The sequence below is a fragment of the Falco biarmicus genome, chromosome 15 (genome assembly GCF_023638135.1).
Source record: "Falco biarmicus isolate bFalBia1 chromosome 15, bFalBia1.pri, whole genome shotgun sequence".
NCBI classification, from domain to species: domain Eukaryota; kingdom Metazoa; phylum Chordata; class Aves; order Falconiformes; family Falconidae; genus Falco; species Falco biarmicus.
The window spans coordinates 15258828-15277029 of NC_079302.1; the positions used below are offsets into that span (position 1 = coordinate 15258828).

The 18202-nt window shown below is 42.8% G+C and overlaps 2 protein-coding genes across 4 annotated transcripts in view; one reads left to right on the forward strand and one right to left on the reverse strand.

Moving 5' to 3' along the window:
- Window positions 1-77: 77 nt before the first annotated feature.
- ORC6 (origin recognition complex subunit 6) lies at window positions 78-6644 on the forward strand. Its single transcript, XM_056360396.1, has 7 exons — window positions 78-202; window positions 633-762; window positions 1591-1754; window positions 2838-2927; window positions 4077-4189; window positions 5474-5548; window positions 5946-6644. Exons 1-7 carry the CDS (start codon window positions 138-140, stop codon window positions 6113-6115), a joined length of 807 nt encoding a protein of 268 aa, XP_056216371.1. The 5' UTR covers window positions 78-137; the 3' UTR covers window positions 6116-6644.
- A 2808-nt stretch (window positions 6645-9452) lies between these two features.
- The window catches only part of MYLK3 (myosin light chain kinase 3), a 36394-nt gene continuing 27644 nt past the window's right edge, over window positions 9453-18202 (reverse strand). For all 3 annotated transcript variants that reach the window (XM_056360394.1, XM_056360393.1, XM_056360395.1), the window contains 7 exons: window positions 17966-18075; window positions 16574-16715; window positions 15491-15561; window positions 13972-14100; window positions 12735-12887; window positions 10772-10904; window positions 9453-9764 (listed from right to left, as the gene is read on the reverse strand). In XM_056360394.1, coding sequence (XP_056216369.1) covers window positions 9693-9764; window positions 10772-10904; window positions 12735-12887; window positions 13972-14100; window positions 15491-15561; window positions 16574-16715; window positions 17966-18075 — 810 coding nt within the window. In that variant the 3' untranslated portion in view covers window positions 9453-9692. The remainder of the gene's footprint in view (window positions 9765-10771; window positions 10905-12734; window positions 12888-13971; window positions 14101-15490; window positions 15562-16573; window positions 16716-17965; window positions 18076-18202) is intronic.

Sequence of the window (18202 nt, forward strand, 5' to 3'; positions counted from 1 at the left end):
CCCCGCCCTGCCCCTTTCCCATTGGTCCGCTCCGAGGAAGTGGCCCGCTCCCGGCCGATTGGCGTAGAGCGTGATGATTGGCGGCGGAGCCGGCCAGTCCGCTGGCGAGCGTGGCTGCGCGGCGGGCAAGCGGGAGCATGGAGCGCGGCGCGGTACAGCGCCTGGCCGCCCGGCTGGGCCTCACCGAGCCCGGCGTCATCAGGTACCGCGCGGGTGGGCGGCCGGGCGGTACGGCGGGGCAGCCCCCCTCGGCGGTCCGGCCCCGGCACAGCCTTGGGAGCGGCTTCACCCCCCCCCCCCCCCCCGGGGGCGTCGTTCCCGTCCGGAGAGCCGCGGCTGCCCGGCCTGGTCCCCTGCAGCCTCCTACCCGGGGGCGCTCCCGGCCCTGCCTTCCGCCGCCGGCCCGGTTCTGCGCCGCGGAGGCCAGCCACCGGCGCTGCGGGCTGCCAAGGGCAGAGCTGCTGCTGCCAGGTGCCAGAGGCAGGGCGGCCTTGCCCTGCGCCGGGCCGGCGCCCTCTCCCTCAGCGTGTGCTGGGCTGGGGGCGCCCTGGGCCCGGCTGTCCCGCAGCCCCTGGCTGTCCTCACAGCCCCAGCTGTGCGAACACGGGCTCTGTGTACCGGGTGTTTTGCAGAAAAGCTGAAGAGTATCTGCGGCTGTCCCAGGTGAGATGCCTGGGATTCATGGCTCAGGTGACAGCAACGAGCGCTGCCGTGATGTGCCTGGACCTGGCTGCTAGTTTCATGAAGCAACCGGTTGACAGAGTAAGATACTGGATATGGCTTGGCTGGCTGTTGCATTCTCCATAAATCCAATAAAATCATTGTTCTGTGTGGTGTATGTCGGGAGCAGGACGGGGGGTGGTTATGGTTAGCACTGGCATTACCCTAGACCCAGCAGTGTGCACCTAGGCACAGTGTTAGAGCTTTCACTACTCAGAGTTTGCAACAAGGCAAATGGAGATCAGTGGCACAGTCGTTTCACAAGTTGACCTTTTATTGCTATAAATTCAGCTCTTTTAGTAACAAGTAAACTACCAGCAAGGATGTTAAATTTACGATCCCTCCCTTTTACTGTGGGAGGGAAGCAGCAGCTGCAAGAAGTCCCTCTCTATAGCGGTACCTGTAAACTTCCACCTGCAGACCTGCTGGGTAAATAGCACTGCGCCGCCACAATAACGTCTGGTACAAGGGGTTTGTGATTGTCCATTCACAGACAGAAGAGAATTTAATTGGACCTGACCCCATGAGGAGCAGCATAAAAGTATTGCTCATCTCTTTAAATTGCCCAGACCTTGGCTGCCTTTGTTTTTAACCACCTCGTTGTCATACAATGTGGAAAAGACAAACCTCACTTCCAGTGAAATGGTCCAAAAATAGCACTGCATTAAAAGGTGCAGCATTCCTAGGTGGTTAATCTTTCTGCGTGCAGTCAAAACTTACATCATTCGTTGCACAGATTTGTTTAATATAGCAATTGAACTTTATTTTACAGTGTTGTATATTTTCTCCCTAATCTGTGTGGCTTGCCTGCATAAGATGTCGGGAAGGAATCTTGCTAACTCTTCAGGTTTGTTTTTGTCTTCTTGAAAGAGCTATTGTGTTAAACTCTCCGGTTTGAACAAGACTGCTTACCAGAGCTTCATGAAGTCTTTGGAGTGTTTGCTAGAGGTGAAACCTAGACTGGGAATGAGAGACTTGGCTGTGCAATTCTGCTGCACAGAGGCAGTGAACACCGCTTCAAAAATACTGCAGAGGTGAGGAAGCTCTCTGAGCACACTGGTAGCCACTAGTAAGATTCTTTGTTCATTAGATGTGTAAAGAGCTTGATGGTTGAAAGGGCCAGGTATCTCCCACTGGCTGGAGTGGTGAGGTGAGTGCTTACCACTGACAATCCAGCCATTTATCCAGGACACTTTTTAGGATACCTGTTAGAAAGGCTTAGTCTGTGAATCTCAGTAAGTCATTGTCCAAGTCCCAGTTCTTCAGCTGGGAATAGTGTAAAAAATACAGGAATCTTAGTCCCTGTATTTGTCCATAGCATCACACTGTCTTCCATTTAACTGCTGATCATGTCACAGTTCAGAAGGTAATGCTCAGTAGAAACAAATCCTCCCTTCTGGAAAAGCAGATCTCTTAAAACACACGTTACCTGTAAAAACAATAGGTAGAACACTGCAATGGAAATTCAATAGCTTTAACTAAGATTTTGCATTCTGTAACATCTACTTTAACAAGAGCAATACCTGAAGAGCTGTGTTCTGGAGTGCTGTCACCCTGATAGCACATTTAAATGCTGTAAGGTCAATGAACAGAGGCTGTGTATGCTTGACAGTGTTTAACACAAACCAGAAAAAACCCCCCGAACATCCTGGGGACAGGTGGACAATAAAAAATTAAATTCTTCAGTGCTGCACATCCACTATGTCGTTTTCCATATTTAAGCCTTCATCCGTGTAATACCTAGTAGAGGAATCAAAGAAACTGTAATTCTACTCTCTGTTACAGGATGGATGTATGCAAAGCATCTTATTATAACTTGAAGATGTAATGTAGATAGAAGTGCTGTGATGTGGAGCAAGAGAAATAGATTTTGCTGTCATGCTTTGATCCAGATCCCTAACCTAAAATACCTTCAATTCAAAACCAGGAGATGATACTAATGCCCTTCTTTTCCCTACTCTCTTTTGGTCTTCTCAGCCAGCAGCAGCTGTTTCTGCTTGACTTGGTTACAAAGGACCAAGTGATCCAACAGGAGACTTGTTCAACTGCTGAGTACTATGCGACAGCTTCATTTGAGGCAAATGCACTATGCAATTATCATTCTTGTTGTTCTTTAGGTATGAATCCAGCCTCTCTGAAGCACAGCAAATGGACCTTGATTTATCAAAACCACTCTTTACAACAGCTGCGCTATTCACTGCATGCAGGTGAGTATAGCCTGGGGGGTCTTTTATAGGCTCCGATGTCCAGTGAGACACCAAACAGAAACAGCGCTTATAAGTGGATGAGTCATTCTATGTCTGAATGGTCTTGTTTATCCCATCCTGCTGCCCTGCTCCTGGAAGTGGAGACAACTCTAGCAAACCACACCTTTCCTTACAGTGAAGTCTCCAACCTGCACTATGTTTGCCTTCAGGATAAAGCAGGAGTGTTGTTTCAAATACACAGAAAAGGATCTTGAGTTATTTATCCTAAAATCATTAAAACCCGTCTTCCCTGGTGTGTAATGGGATGTTGCGGGTAATTCCATTAAGACATATCCGTGGTAGTGGCTGAAAAACTTTTTTTATCGTTTTGCACTTAACTCTCCTTCCTCTCAGCCTAACCAGCATAATGTAATCCCTCAGTAACATTTCCAGATTTAGTGAGAATTTTTTTCCATTGTCAGGATAGATTTGAGCTGGGCACAAAGCAAGAAGTTCTATAGCTTTTGGTGAGATACTGCTTGAGGTGCAAGAGTGGCTGCTAGCTTACTTCTGAGCACCAAGAAGCAGCCGTTCTAAAGAAGGAAAAGCCCTCAGCCCTACACCGTCACATCCTGAGGGTGTTGTGACCTTTGGGAGATGGATCTAATAGCTGTAAGACCTGTATCATCTTGGAAGATAGGTGTCTGGAGCATCTGACTCAGCCGACCCTTTGTATGAATTTGCTTTGATGCAAGTATCTTCCCTCTCAGTATTATGCCTTGTAACAATCTTATGAAGCAGTTCAGGTGCTGTGTAGTTGCACAGCTCCCGGCAAATGTTCTCGTGACACAGGGGTCCCATTCAGCTTTTTGCAGTAGTGGGATTTTGTCCTCATTCCCTCAAGATCTGAGAAGCACCTTTTCCTAACAGACTTTCCTTATGTAACTTGAACTAACCCTGAGTTTCAATTCCTGAACAAGTAGTGACTGAGTAGTGTCGGGGGTCTGTTTTTTAAGCAGATTTGTTTCTGAGTGAGGGAAGGATTAGATAGAACAAAACCTCAGGCCTAACTTTCTCATAGGCATTGTTGGTACAGTAAATGCCACCTCACCTGAGTGATAGTTGCTGGAGCGTTGCTTTGTACAGAGCTAATTTAACTTTCTCTTGTAGGTGTTTGAAGGTAAAAGTGGACAAAACTAAAATGTTGGCTGCATCTGGGGTGAAAAAAGCCATATTTGACCGGCTGTGCAGTCAGCTGGAGAAGATTAGCAAGCAACTCAGCCGTAAGTTTTTGGCTTTACCTGTGTAAGACAGCATACTCATCACCTGGTCTCAGTGCTCCCATCCTTTTCAACTGGTGATTTAATTCTGATGACTTTCAGCTGTCTCCTTCCAGCCAAACCTGCTCATGCATTCCAGCATGTTCCCTGCAGTCCAGTTCCCAATCACAGTCATTGCTTCTGGGAAAGTTGCAGCAGCTTAGCATGTGGCAAGACCAAAACCAAATATTTTTCTCTCTTCTCAAATCCTCACTTCTCCTTACATTCTATGCTGCTGCAAGTTATCCCCTACTGCTCCTATACTACCTAACCTATCTTGGATTCCTCCTTTTTGCTTGCTTGCTGCATCTTGTTAACATGGCAACATGACACACAACATAACCATATTGCTCCCTCTCCTGCTTTGACTGACTCCTGCGTTTGTCCTTTACCCCACTGCAGGATTAACCAGTCTAAGCCTTGCTCTTCTGGTAGCAATTCAGCTATTACCTGACACCATCCTTCCACATACAGTGGGCAGACATGAGGAATCTTTAAGCCTGTTGTTCAGCCTGTAACGCTCTCCGCTACTTTTTGTGGAGGAGGAAGACTGAAATATGATACACACCTTCCTGTCCTTGTATCTCCTCCTTCCTGCATATCTCCTTTTTCATTTCCCAGGCTTTCCTTCTTACTTTCCCCCTGACAGTACCCCTGCTTGACCCTGTCTTCACGCTTTGTATCGTGAAGTTTTCTAGAATGTGCTGCCTGAACCCAAACCAAAAGCTGATGCTCTCTCCCAAGGCATGGACCTTCCCATAGTGCAGTGCCCTATAAAAAAAAACCAAAAACCTTTACTCACCTAACAGCTAAAACAGCTAAAGGCAGCTGGGAGTTTCTGTATCAGTTCAGGGAAAAGCGTGTTTCTGTATACATGGACAGCACCACGGATGTTGTGGGCATCTATAATACAGTAATATACAATATAATACAAAGTGTGGAAGTGGAATAAAAGAAGAAATAACCAATAACCCTGCCTGACTAATGAAGAGGGGTAGCAGTGTGGGTTTGGGGTATAAAAATGGCAGATTATTGTGGTTACTAATGCAGCAGCAGTCTGTGTAACCCTTGAAGCATGCTGGCACCTCTGCATGTAGAGCTTGAGCATCAGTCTGGACCAGGGAACTGCCCTGACTGGGAGACAAAACTTTAGGAAGGTGGCACTGCTGTCAAAGAATGGCATATAGCACACCACCCTTGGGGCCCCAAACACCGTTCAGAAGTAAAGCAACTTACTTATTTTTTTAGAGGAAGATGTTTCACAGGCTGAAGAGCCACCTGAAATCTTGCAGACCAACCTGGAGCACTGTGAGAAGGAAGATGGTAAGTTGTATTTAGCCATGAACTAAAATCACCTCACCAGAGCCGTTCTGAACTTCATAATCACTTAATATTTCAGTTGTGTAATGTGCCATAATGCTCGGGTCACTCTGTTACTCTGTTCTGCAAACCACTGGCTAATGTAAGGACAAAGAGAACTTGGCAGAAGGACAGTGGTGTTCATACTGGGTAGTTCTAGCAGAATGAAGGACAAGTTCCATTCAGACACAAAGGTGAAGAGGTGACTGTTCCAGCAGGTGAGGGGAGCAGCAAACCATAGGGTTAGATAACACAGTGACAGACCCTGTGCTTGTGTCTGTACAGTTGCTCACTACTGTGGTTATTCCCAGCAACATGTTGCCCACGATGGCCTGTCATGGACTTTCTCCTTCTCTAATAGAATCTGAAGATGATGAGGAGATGCCATGTAAACGGCTGAAGACTGAAACAAAAGAAGACTATGAAGAATGGAAAAAGAAAATCCTGGAAAACGCTGCTAAGGCACAAGAGACAAGTAGGAGTACTGCCTCTGTAGTGCCACCTAGTAATACAGCTGCTACATGCTCATAATTTTAACTTTCCCTCTGCTCTAACATGAGTTCCAATAGCATATGAGTGATGGCTGCCTGGTAGCCAGCTGATTTTATTAGCTAGTTTTTAAGTTTTTAAGAATGTTATTTTTAGTAAATGACACCAGAATTGAGGTGATTTTGCAAGAAGCCTGTCTGACATATTGCCAGGCTGGTACCTGAGCAACTAAGACATTAGGTGGTAGAACAGCTTCATTCTCTTGCTGCAAGCAGCAGGTAACATTCTAATGCCATGTTAAATGTAAACAAGTTTTATGCCCTTTGGCCCCTGGGCTGGAAGTAGTCAGTGAAAAAAACGGGGAGAGGACTAACAGTGCCTTCTTAAACCGCAAAATCAGCAGAGGAATTAAGACTGATGATTTTTTTATTATTATTTTTTTACTGTTGAAGAAATGTTTAGTCACTGAATTTGACTTATTTTTATGACATGTATGGAATGGAAATGTCTGTGCTTGTAAAGGGTCCCAAATATTCCAAGAAACAATAAAAATAGTGGAAGGAAAAGAAAAGCTTTGCATTATGACATCAGGTTCTTGGCACTTGTCATATATAAAACCTTTGGAATGCAAAATGAAAGACATACAGGAGCTGTCTGTGCTTTATGAAGGAAGATACCCAGGGGACAGAGGTTCTTGGCTGGCTAATGCAGGCTTCTTTGCATCTTGCAGTCATAAACTTCAGGAAGAGGAGAGCATGCTCTGCCCTGTAGTTCTTAGAGGCAACTTTTGCAGTCCTACACTTTCATCCCAGCTACTCAAACTACAATTTACGTTAACTACTTTTTGAAGGTAAATCATTGCTTTCAGCAGTACAGGGCTACTGTAACTATAAAATCAATCCAGGCATCTTCATCCCATTTCTCTTGCATGTTTTCTGCCTGGGATGTGCAAGCAGAAGTTAACTTTCATAAACCCTCATTTCAGAACAATCCAGAACCCCCCCAAGTATCCATATGAAACAGGAGAAATTATATCATGTTTGAGCATTCAGATTTGAAACACTGCTCCTACCTGAGCTTCTCAACAGAACGTTAATAGCTTGCCGAATGCCTCGCTGCTGTGCATGCTCCTTGCTTACCTGGGTGATACTGATGGCACCAGAATTACAATAGCTGGTGTCATTAACTGCTTTAGTTATCGATGTATGGGGCCAGTTCTTCATCATACTTACTGCTTCAGGGATTCGGGTCACCTTAGCTTTTTGTAGACCCCAAAGCAAAATGCACAGGACATGGTGAAACATCCCATGAGGCTGCAGAGGTGGGTTCCACTCTACTGCAGAACCATGCGATGGCTGCTGAATCTAAAGGTTTTTCTTTATGTTAGAAGCAAAACAGTAATCCTGCTGGCCAGATGTGCCTTCTCTTTGTAGAAAATGGAGAGGAAGTACATACAAGACAGCAGAAAGCATAGGTGTTACCCTCTTACAAAAATAGAGGAAGAAGCACACAGTAATTGGTAATTAAAACTTACTGGCCATTTTTCTTTCACTTCTCCTCCTCCCAATGCATAAAAAAAGGAAATCATTTGAAGCCAACTTAACTTTAATTAGCAAGGGCTAATTTCATTCCAGATGAGGGTTCTGAATGTAACGGTAACTATTGGGGAATGGACTCCAAAGAGATGCCTGATGTGCAGGTAAAAAACTGGAAAGTTCTAAGTAAGAGCTTTGTAACATTTGAGTAAGAGCTGTCACAAAGCGCTGTTCGAAGTCTGATCTAATCAATGTAGCAGAGGGTCCTCAGGATGGGAGAGAATCCAGCCTAGCACATTAGCATTCCGTTGCAAGACCCACTCAGAGATGTTTTCGGGTTTGTTTGACAGGGGGGATTAAACCAAAACTGAGGAATAAACTTGTTGCACTTCAATGGAATTTATTAGTATCAATTCAGAAATATACAGACCAATTAATATAATCACATTTAGCATGCAGAGCCACTGTGGAAGGAAAACATGAACAAAAGTGGGCCTTCACAGAAGGTGATACACTGTCACGATTATTTCACTTTAATAATACTTCTCTCTAATAACTCTTCTCTGTCTCAATTCTGGAAATGCTGCAGAGGTCCAGAATTCAGGACTACTCACAAGTGAGAAGCAGTAGAGTAGAAAAGATAACTAGACTACGGTAATCCAGTCTTACAAACCTCTTTATTAGCAGCCAACACTTTTGCTAATTCAAGGGACATGAAAGTCCATGAAGTTAAAGGGTACTTTACAGTGGTGGAAAGCTAGTTTTAGTAGTATTAGTTTCTGTTTTTCTTAAGAGCCCATCCAGCTCACAGAAAGAGTTTTGCAAAATCTAGAACAGGAATAAAGGAAACCACAGGTTTAATAATTAATGTTATACTTTCAGTGGAGAGATTGGAAGTGACTCCAACTCTTTATACATCAGGAAAAAATTTTAAATCCAAAAGTTAGTTAGTAGTGTGAAGAAAACATTTAACGTTCAAGAACAAAGTCAGGGGAAAGAAGGGCTTCAGCCTCCTAACTGGACTAAAGGCTGAGTCTGGCAACACTTTCCCTGCCACTGAACAGCATTAAAACCTATTTTGCATATCACACCGTATCAGCTTCTCAGACTTCATTACAACTGTCAGAGAGAAGAAAAAAATCCTCAAACTAAAACTTAGAAAACTATGGGCTGCACTTACAGCCAGTAAGAAGCACTCACAAGTTTTAAATACATACAAAATGATGTCTGGAAATTTCTTCTTTTCTGGACCAAAGAAGATCTTTTTGCATAGACAGAATGGTCATTAGGTGATTTATTTGTGGCAGTTTCACCTATCTCCTTCCAAAAGCTCAATCCATTCAGCTCAATTCAACTCACCATAAGAAAAAGCATCAATGAACCGACTGACTCAAGTTGCTTCAAACCAGGATTCCTCATATTCCCTAGCTATGCAGTGACTATATTTTAAAGGGCAGGCTAGAGTTAAAAAAAGTAACAAACCAAACCATTCAACTCTGAGTAGTTGCACTGAATCATCATCATGTTTGGGGGAAAAAAGTAGTCTTTTTTTTTTTTTTTCCCCAAAAAAAATCACAGACGAGCAGGATATCCGATATCTTTTGTTCTAAGTAACAAACATGCGAGGGAAAAATTGTGCCACTGTTGTGGCAGTGCTCTAAAACTGATGACATACATCAGTGATGAAGAAAGTCTTTAGGGATCCCATGCTTGCTGTGAGAAACCAGAAAACTGACAAGGTGTGTTCTGATGTAAACACACCAACAACACTCCGCAGAATCAAAGCGTTCAGCAAGAAGTCAGCCCCAGTAACAGCCTTTTTTTTTTTTTTTTTTTTCCCATTACTATGTACAACAACTGAAAATCTGTAAAAACAAACAAGGTAGCTTCTGCTTTTAGTAATTATTTCAGTGCCTGTTCCTGAGGCACTTCTGGAACCTTAGCACTAACACACATAATGTTTGAAGAGGACAGACCCAAAACTTTATATTATAAACCAGAGGATTCAAATTATTGAAGATACTGAGTCCCTTCTTCCATGTCTTCACGTCCATTTCTAAGAGCAGTAGATGCTTCATACGAGCTTATGCAAGCTTGACCGACATACTCTGAAATCTCTTCAGCCTGTTAGCAGCAGCCACCACATAAAAATGTTTCTGTGAACAAAAGAGAACAGTCCAAGCATGAGTGCAACTGAGCTAAAGGACCTTTGCAGTGGCTGGCACAGATTTTTCTTCTTGGGAAATCCATCTACCTCTAGTGACCTACACCTTGTGTGGACTGCAGTCCAGAACGGGTTTGTACTGGAGAGTCACTGGTTACTGCAGAACAGACTGCTGGTCCTGTGAACTTCTGAAGCATCATTATGAATTGTATAAATCTTTACATCACCTACTTTTTAAAATGCAAGTGTGCAGAAGTATATGACCAAACAGCTGGAGTGCAGAAGTGAAAAAAGTGTAAGCCTCTGGTCTAACTCCGTGGCAGGGAATTACAACTCTCCAGTGACGAAAGGAAACGGTCCTCACGAGTTTTCTTCACATTCCCACAGGCTTCTTTGTAACAAGATTACTGTGTTCACCTTTCAGGATCAATTATCTACAATCCAGTAGAAACTTAAACATAAATTCTTACCTAGCGCTGCTTCTTATAAATATTTAGTTCTGAGGGAGCATGGGGTTATCAGAAAGGTCCTGAAGAGTTCTCTGGATGGGTTTAAGCCTAACTTTTTGTCTCTCCCACCCCTACTCTCTGCAGTGGGAGGCACAAAGCTGCCTTACATTATAACCCTACAGCAGAACAATGCAGCTGTTGTGAATGGAAAACATCTAATATGAAGACAAAGAACATTTCATATATGCTGAGTAGCATCTGAAGTCTCAACTTGTAAGAAAATAAAAAAGTGTAAAAATAAACACCTATCAGAAGGAACAAAAATTGAAACCAACTTGCTAAAAACAAAAGCAATATCATTCTGCGGGGGGGGGGGGCGCGGACCAAAACCTTAATTTACAACTGCAAATAGACTTTCTAAACTCGTGTTTACAAGAAGGAAGCCTGTGGGCACAAGTAAGCCAACATACAAAAAAAGGAAGGAATGGCTCTGCCTGTGTTGAGCTGCTTTTCCCTCTGGAAGTAGATTTGCCAGACTTTGTCTCTTTACCTTCCATTTTCTGTGAGCCATGTAACTCTGCAGCAACAACTGGGACTTCAGGCGCAGCTTGGACTTCTTGGCTTTGGCAGGTAGATCATTCAACCACTCGTGCTTCAGACACTGTGTCGCACTCATCCGGCAGCTGCAGGAGAGGAAAACCGTCATGTAAGCCCAGCTACCCAAACTGCCATTTTCTCACTGCCCTGTGCTCCTGAATATTGGTGATAAAGAAACTGCCTGAAATGAACCAACGTGAGTGAGTGGAGATGCCTCCTGAGGTGCTGTTCATCCCAGTGCACAGAACCCTAATGACATCCTGCACTCACCAATGTCAAGGGTAAGTGGTGTGAAAAGCTGTGAGCTGTGGTTAAACACAGTATTTTGCCTTTTTAACATTTGGGTTTGGATGTGAGTGGGGTTTTTTTTCCTTCAAAGTAGCTGTACAGGTTTGCCAGTTGATGCATCATTTTGTTATGTGAATGCAGAACTTCCCTAAGAGAATCAGTGCATACAGAAAAATAGTACTTGTGGTGTTACCTGTCTGTCCTGATAGTGCAGGCTTATTCTGTGCCCCACATTTAAAAAGCACAGTTGTCTAGTCACTGTAAACTTGGTTCAAGCTAAGCACACATTATATCCTGACATTCATCATCAGGCCCAAATGCGAAGGCCTATCCAAAATGCCTTGAGAAATAAATGGTAATAGAGGAAATCCTGGGAGAGGTGTTGAGAAAAAAAGTTTAACTTGCCTGTTTTCAAAACAAAAGCCTATGCCTAACTCCTGAGCTTTGGTCTGAGCTGTCACTGAGAAGATGAGGAAAAGACAACTCCTGCCTGCTCGCACCTCATGTCAGTAGCCAGGGGAGGCAAGTACAGGTCTTGCACAAGGCCAGACCTACTGTCCCAGGAGGGCACAGGTGCCCAGCCTGTCGCAGAGCAGAGGCTCTCCAGACACCTGGTGAACACTGGGCCAACTTACTGACAACCCTTCTTTCTTGCATAGTCATTTCATTCACAGCTTCTAACCAGACTTTGGATGGTGTTCCCCCGGCATCCCTATTCCCATTGCACAGAGAAATGGAAGACTCCAAAGCACGTTTACAGCAAATCATCGTCAGCGTCTGAGAAAAAAAAAACCTCCGCTGTCTCCTGCTGGCAATATGCTCAAGTTCAGTTTATTCTTAGCTTTTCATACGACTTGCTGTTCAAAATGTAATTAGTACTAGAACTGCTTTGTCTGATTTAGGTAATGATCTGGAAGTTGTTAATATTCTACACACTCCTCTGAATTCCCCTCAAGCACACAATCTGTTTTATGCATCATTTCCTGTTTTGATTAGTTTTGTATCACTACTCAGCAAGAGAAACATTTCTCTGCTCCCTTATCCAACCCCATAGCCATGGTCTGACATCGGTATCATCTTCATTCTCCCCTGTTGTTTCATATGTGCAATCATTTTTTTATTTCAGTGGAGCCAAGACTGAGAAGCCACATGCAGAGTTCAGTCCCAAATGCTTCTTAATATCTACCAAATGCACGCAGACCACTTTTAAAAGAGAACAATGCGTATTTTCACAGCTGCAGCTTCCATCTATCCTCCATAGCATTCAAGAGGCATGTTTGCAATTTGCGGTAGGGCTTGTAAGAATCCAAAGTAACAACAGGAATAGCTTTTGGTCAGAAAAGGAGTCCTAAAGACAGATTCCTACACAACAAATCCTTTCAGATCTCCTCTGTTCTGCCTATATTGACGCTACTGTGAAAAGCGACTTTCTTCAGTCCAGGTATACAGACATTTTCCTTTCAGATGAGAGGCTTTTGAATAGCTGAGGAACTGCCCAGCAAGGGCAGATACAGTACACAAAAGTGTCACATAGTAAGTTCTCACTGTTGGTGGCAATCCCAACAGTTGGCTGGGAGCAAAATAATGTCATTAGGTGCTACTGTCCTCACCATTAGACAAAGAGGTACCTTTTCTCCTTCACGAGTAGTCTGGAAATAAAGTCTTTAGCTTCTTCCGATAGCTGTTCAAATGCTTCTGCGTCAAAATCCCAGCTGCAATTGACAACATAATTCATTGTCTCTGCATCTGTTTCTCCCAGGAATGGGGACAGGCCACTCAGCCTTCAAAAAAACAAAAAGAAAAAATGTGAGGAAGATGAGCAGTTATTATAGCCATTTATATATCCATTTTTTTTTTTTTTCCTTCTACAAATTCCCTGCTTTATAATTCTTGTTAGCTTATGGGGAGGAAAGACTCTGGGCTATGGCGGGCTCCATTTCTCAGTGCCTGCCAAGACAAACCGACAGTTCAGAGCAATAAAGCGCCGCAACACTAGCGTGACTTTCTAGCAGTTCACTCGGCTAAGCTGGGGAGCACTGCTACTAGATCCCCAAGGAAATTAATTCAGTGGGGATCTAGGTACGCACTTCAGTACTTTCCCAGCTAGGAAAGCTAGGGGAACTCGAGAGCTTTCCTAAATCAAGGCCCACATCCATATTTGGCTTGAATTAAATAGAATTGGGGACAACAGCATACTTATTTCAATTAGTCTCCAAGCCCAGATTTATTGCTCCAGTTATTTATTACTTCATTCAGTTGGGTTTTGGCTAACAAATTTAAACCAGGAATGTATCCAGATTTAAACCAGAAAGCATTTGTGAAAGGTTCTGGAATGAAGTCAGCTCATCAGAAGGCAGAGCCCTAGGACAGGGAAGCCGTCCATGGCCACCAGCCAGGTAGCAGAGAAAAGCTTTAGCCCTGTTTGTGACATGACATTTTTTAGACCCGTGGCCTAACACCCAACGTTAATGCCTCCATGCAGATGCACACCAACTCCAAGCTACTAAAATGATGAGATTGCAGATTTGAAAATTAATTCAAGTCCTCAGGAATGCAATCGCAATGAAAATTCTGACGCGCTGTGGGCAACTTTTCCGAGTAAAAGGCGACCTGACCCATTTTACCTTGCTGAATAAGGTAGTACAGAAGAACGTTTATATATTTATTGAAAGGATTATTTGTTATTTAGAGATGCTGTACGCACAGAGAGGTGCCTTCGCATTAAAGGGTGGGGGGTTTAACAGAAGGAATTGGGAGGCACCACACCAGCCGGGCTCAGCACTCCTGCTCTGTGGAGCCCCTGCACCCGCGTGCTCTTGCCGACCCTTTGGTGCCACCACCGCCACCCCTCACAGGGCTACTCACAACATATACGTGATGACGCCTACACTCCACATGTCCGTTGGGAAGGAAACAAAGTCGTAGTTCACCACTTCAGGAGCCAAGAACTCCGGAGTTCCAAAATTAACCTTCAGTTTCTCACGAGGTTTGTACCTTCACCAGAAAGAGAGAGCCATCAGTGCCAGCAGCGGGCTGGGGAACACCGCGCAAGCCGAAAAATCCAGGCTTTTTGCTGTGTGAACACAGCAGAGCCAGCATAGCAGACTCCCCAGGCAATCAGGACAGCATTAAAGTCTTTAAAGAATAAATTGGTGAATTTTGCTGTGACTTCAGGTGAATATACCATCAGCTGTCCCTTCACCTGAGAAAACCAGAAGGAAGACCAAGGGCAATGAAACCTGCAAAGGCCACCCCCCCGGGGTGACAGCAGCTTTATTCTCTGCCAGGCTGCACAGGATGCTTTCCAGCAGATGCTGTCCAACATAAAAACACATAAAGCAGCTTCCATTAAAACAGGTTTGGAGAGCATTTGCTTAGCGGGATGCACCCGGCTGCAGCTCAGGGTAAAGGGCTGTGTAACAGATCCCAGCACAGTGTAACTGCTAAGGTGGGACTCTGGAAAGGATTGTTTGGGCTTGGTAACAAGTTATACAGTGATCCCACGCAGGGAGAAAATGATTCTGTTCTGTCTGTACACAAATGTGACTCCAGCTGCCATCAGTGACAGTTACTGCTGGTTCAGTCTTTGCTTTTTAAAAAGCAAATTGCTTTTACGTCCCTGTTTCCTGATAGATCTTGTCATCAAAACTGCTTAGTTGAAGTTTGTATCTTTACCCTCCCTATTAAAAAAAAAAAAAAATCCACCCAAACTTTGATATATCCATTTCTGTTTTCATAAAATACTTCTAAAAGAAATAAGTCCTTGGACAGATACTTACACACAGGTAAGTACAGGTAGGTACATTTACGCATGAACATGCCAGGTTTTGGCTTTAGAAAAGCCTCAAAGGGTTTAGAAAAGCAACAGAAATGTTATTGTTCATACTGGTATACTAACATGAGTCATTCCTTTTTATTCTAGGGGAACTGATTCATGCTCTCACAGTGCACAAAGTAAAAAGAATGGAGAAAAGTCCCCATTTCTCTTCTCTGAGGGTTTCCTGTTGCAAACATGCTTCCCCCCTGCCCCCCATTCAATCAACTTATCTGTGTAAGAGTTTAGCAGATAATTTCCACAGCTAGGACCTGCACAATAAAACTCAGCAGTCAAGAAGACTCCAAGAGCCTTCATGGAGTCCCCAGAGTAAAGCTCAACGCGGGGAATCATTTAGAGGTAATTGGAACAGCAGTACAGCTTTATCCAACAGAAGTTTTATTTGAGTAGTAATTAGATAATTAATGCACACAGCAGAAAACTCATGCCTACAGCAGCATACTGCTTAGCTCATTCACATAGCAAAATTACCCCGAGAACTACCAAAACATACCAGAAGTCTGTGGATTTTGGGGTTTTTTTTACATAAACTCATAACTGAACTCTTACCTCCTTGCTAATCCAAAGTCAATTATTTTAATCTGGTTTCCTGTGTGATTTACACATAGTATGTTTTCAGGCTACAAAAAGAGAAGAGGGTATTTTAAGACAGCAAAGGTATAAAAAAAATCTCAGAGATTTTAATGACAACTTTCAGTATAATACTTTTCCTTCTGTTCCTATCATGGGAGAGAAGGATTTGACTAGCATACTAAATTAGTGAAGGTTTGGTTTTGAATCTCCCATAAAGAAGTTTAACTTCTGTTCCTGTATAACAATATTCCTCTATTTGACCACAGGTGACAGATTTTGAAACAGAAAGGCTTCCCTGTATAAACAGTAAAGTCAGTCTGATGGTTGAGGCTTACATGAAGTATAAAAGTAACTATACAAAGTCACAAGAAATGTGCCAAATGCACCTTTTGGTTTGCCCACAAAGGCAAAAGTTGGTTTTCCCAGTAAGAGCATTTTGCAAGGTGGGGATGGGCAGGCTGACGGTGTCCAAACTTGCAACTGCAGAACTGTCTGCTGGCCAACCCAGTCTAATAATTTATGTAAGGTTCTGTATCAACAAGCAATAAAAAAAAAATCATTTGCTATTTCTGTTCCAGAAGACCAGTTACGAAGGGACTATTAAGAAAACACTGTCATTTTACTGCAGTCCAGTTACAGGCAGTAAAAAGTACAAACAATAGGAAGATAGTTAAATAAGTATTTGAATACAGTTACAGGTGGGTAGGGGGAAGCAGAGGGGAGACTGCAGGCATTTTCTACCCAAAAACGTTTTTGGGTGTGGTTTTTTCATTGATAACAAAAGGGCATTGCTTAATTCCACACAGAATAAAAAACTCCTGATTTAAGAGGCGCAAAAGCACAGATTCCTGTTCACTTCACTATTCTAAGCAAGCTACCAAACAGGCATTGAAAAAAAAGTAATGAATCTCCAGAGCTCCTTTCATTGTGGCTATTGAATTAACTAAGTCTATTCCTTTACGATGTAAGTCCATGAAATAAGAAATTACTTTTGTAATGAAAGACTCTGGTGGTCCAAACCACAGCATCGCTAAAAAGCAGAGAGTACAAACTACTGACCTTCAGATCTAAATGGAGAATATAATGCTGGTGCAAGAAGTGGACTCCTTCACAAATCTGTTTGGTAAACAGGATTGCATCCAACTCCGTTAGATTGTAGTTTTCATCTGTGATCCGGTCAAATAATTCACCACCATCAAGACTAAAATTTTGACATAGAAAAGTGTTACAACACCTACAATCCCTCATACACTCAATTTACTTCCAAGTTGGGAACTTAGGCTCTCTAGTTTGGTAAGGGTCCTAACAACACATCCAATATAAAGTGTATCAGTAGTCTCAATGATTTCAGGAGATTTATTTCTGAGCATGAAATTAGGTATCAACATAAATTCAAAAATGGAAAAGTTGTTCCTAACGTTTTTGGGGGGGGAATAACGTCCAACCCAGCCCACTGGTGATCCGATGGGGACCTGAAGAACCCACAGAGAGTACCAAAGGATCTATTATTCACTCCTCCTACTAGTCTAGAGAAAATAAGTCTTCAACCTATAAAATTTACTAAATGAAATTTCTCAAAGTGACAGCTATTTTACATGAGCTAACAAATGAACTTACTTCTGCACAAAAATTAAGAGAAAATTACCTCAGGCATATAGTCTCTAACAAGGTGTTCCAAGGTAAAAACTTTAGGTATTACTTTCAATATACACATTTTAATTGTCTTATTATGTATTTGCTATTTTATTTTGGATCCTTTTTTCCTTCATGTCATTAACAATCACTCCTGTAGCAGAAGCTTTGTAAAGCAGTACGCCACTACGCAGAAAAGGCAGCAGGTATACGTCATGAAAACTCCCTTTTGTGAATTCCGTATTTGATACAGATTAAAATTCTTATTTAGCTTCAAAAGGGGAGACATTTTTATTAATCCTAAAGTTATTCAGAGGTGGCAGACCATGCATATAATTAATTACCTTCCTACTTTCTCCTGGTCTTTTCTAATTCTACTTAAAAGACCTCACTCGTCCTCTTGTCTGGGTCTCTCACCTTCACTCTCCCCCTAATATGAGATTTTATTTACCCACAACACTTTTATGTAATTCAGCAGCTAGGGACAATCTTGGGGCCTCTGAGTTAAACTTAAATTATAAGAGAACCATAGTGAAGTTCCATTCATTAGCAACCTTGCAAATTGGTCCATACTCTCGAAGACGGCTGCCTTTCTTGTCATTTGTTTCAACTGTAATCTCACCAAATATATAGGTTTTAACCTGAAGAAGTTACCTTTAAAACATATTTTGTTTTTCCTTCTAAAAATGAAATCAATTCTCTCTCAGGCTGGGAAACCACTCAAGCCTTCTTCACGCCCCAGAATTATCATTCGCCATTCCCTTTAGCGACCTGAGAAAACCCAAACATCTGACAGTTCCTGAAATCCTTTAAACTTACTATTCCATGATCAAAGTGATGTTATTTCTGGCTTCAAAAGCATCATAAAGCTGGATCAGATTCACATGATTTAATTGGTTCATTATGTTAATTTCATTTTTTACTTCCTCCTGAAAAATAAAAATAAGTCAGAGAAAACGAGCAAAATATGCTCCTTAAATCCCACTATATTCAAATACAAGTATTTGTAAAACTCAGTAACAGCTACACCACGGGTCTCGTGTGAACGGGAGGTTT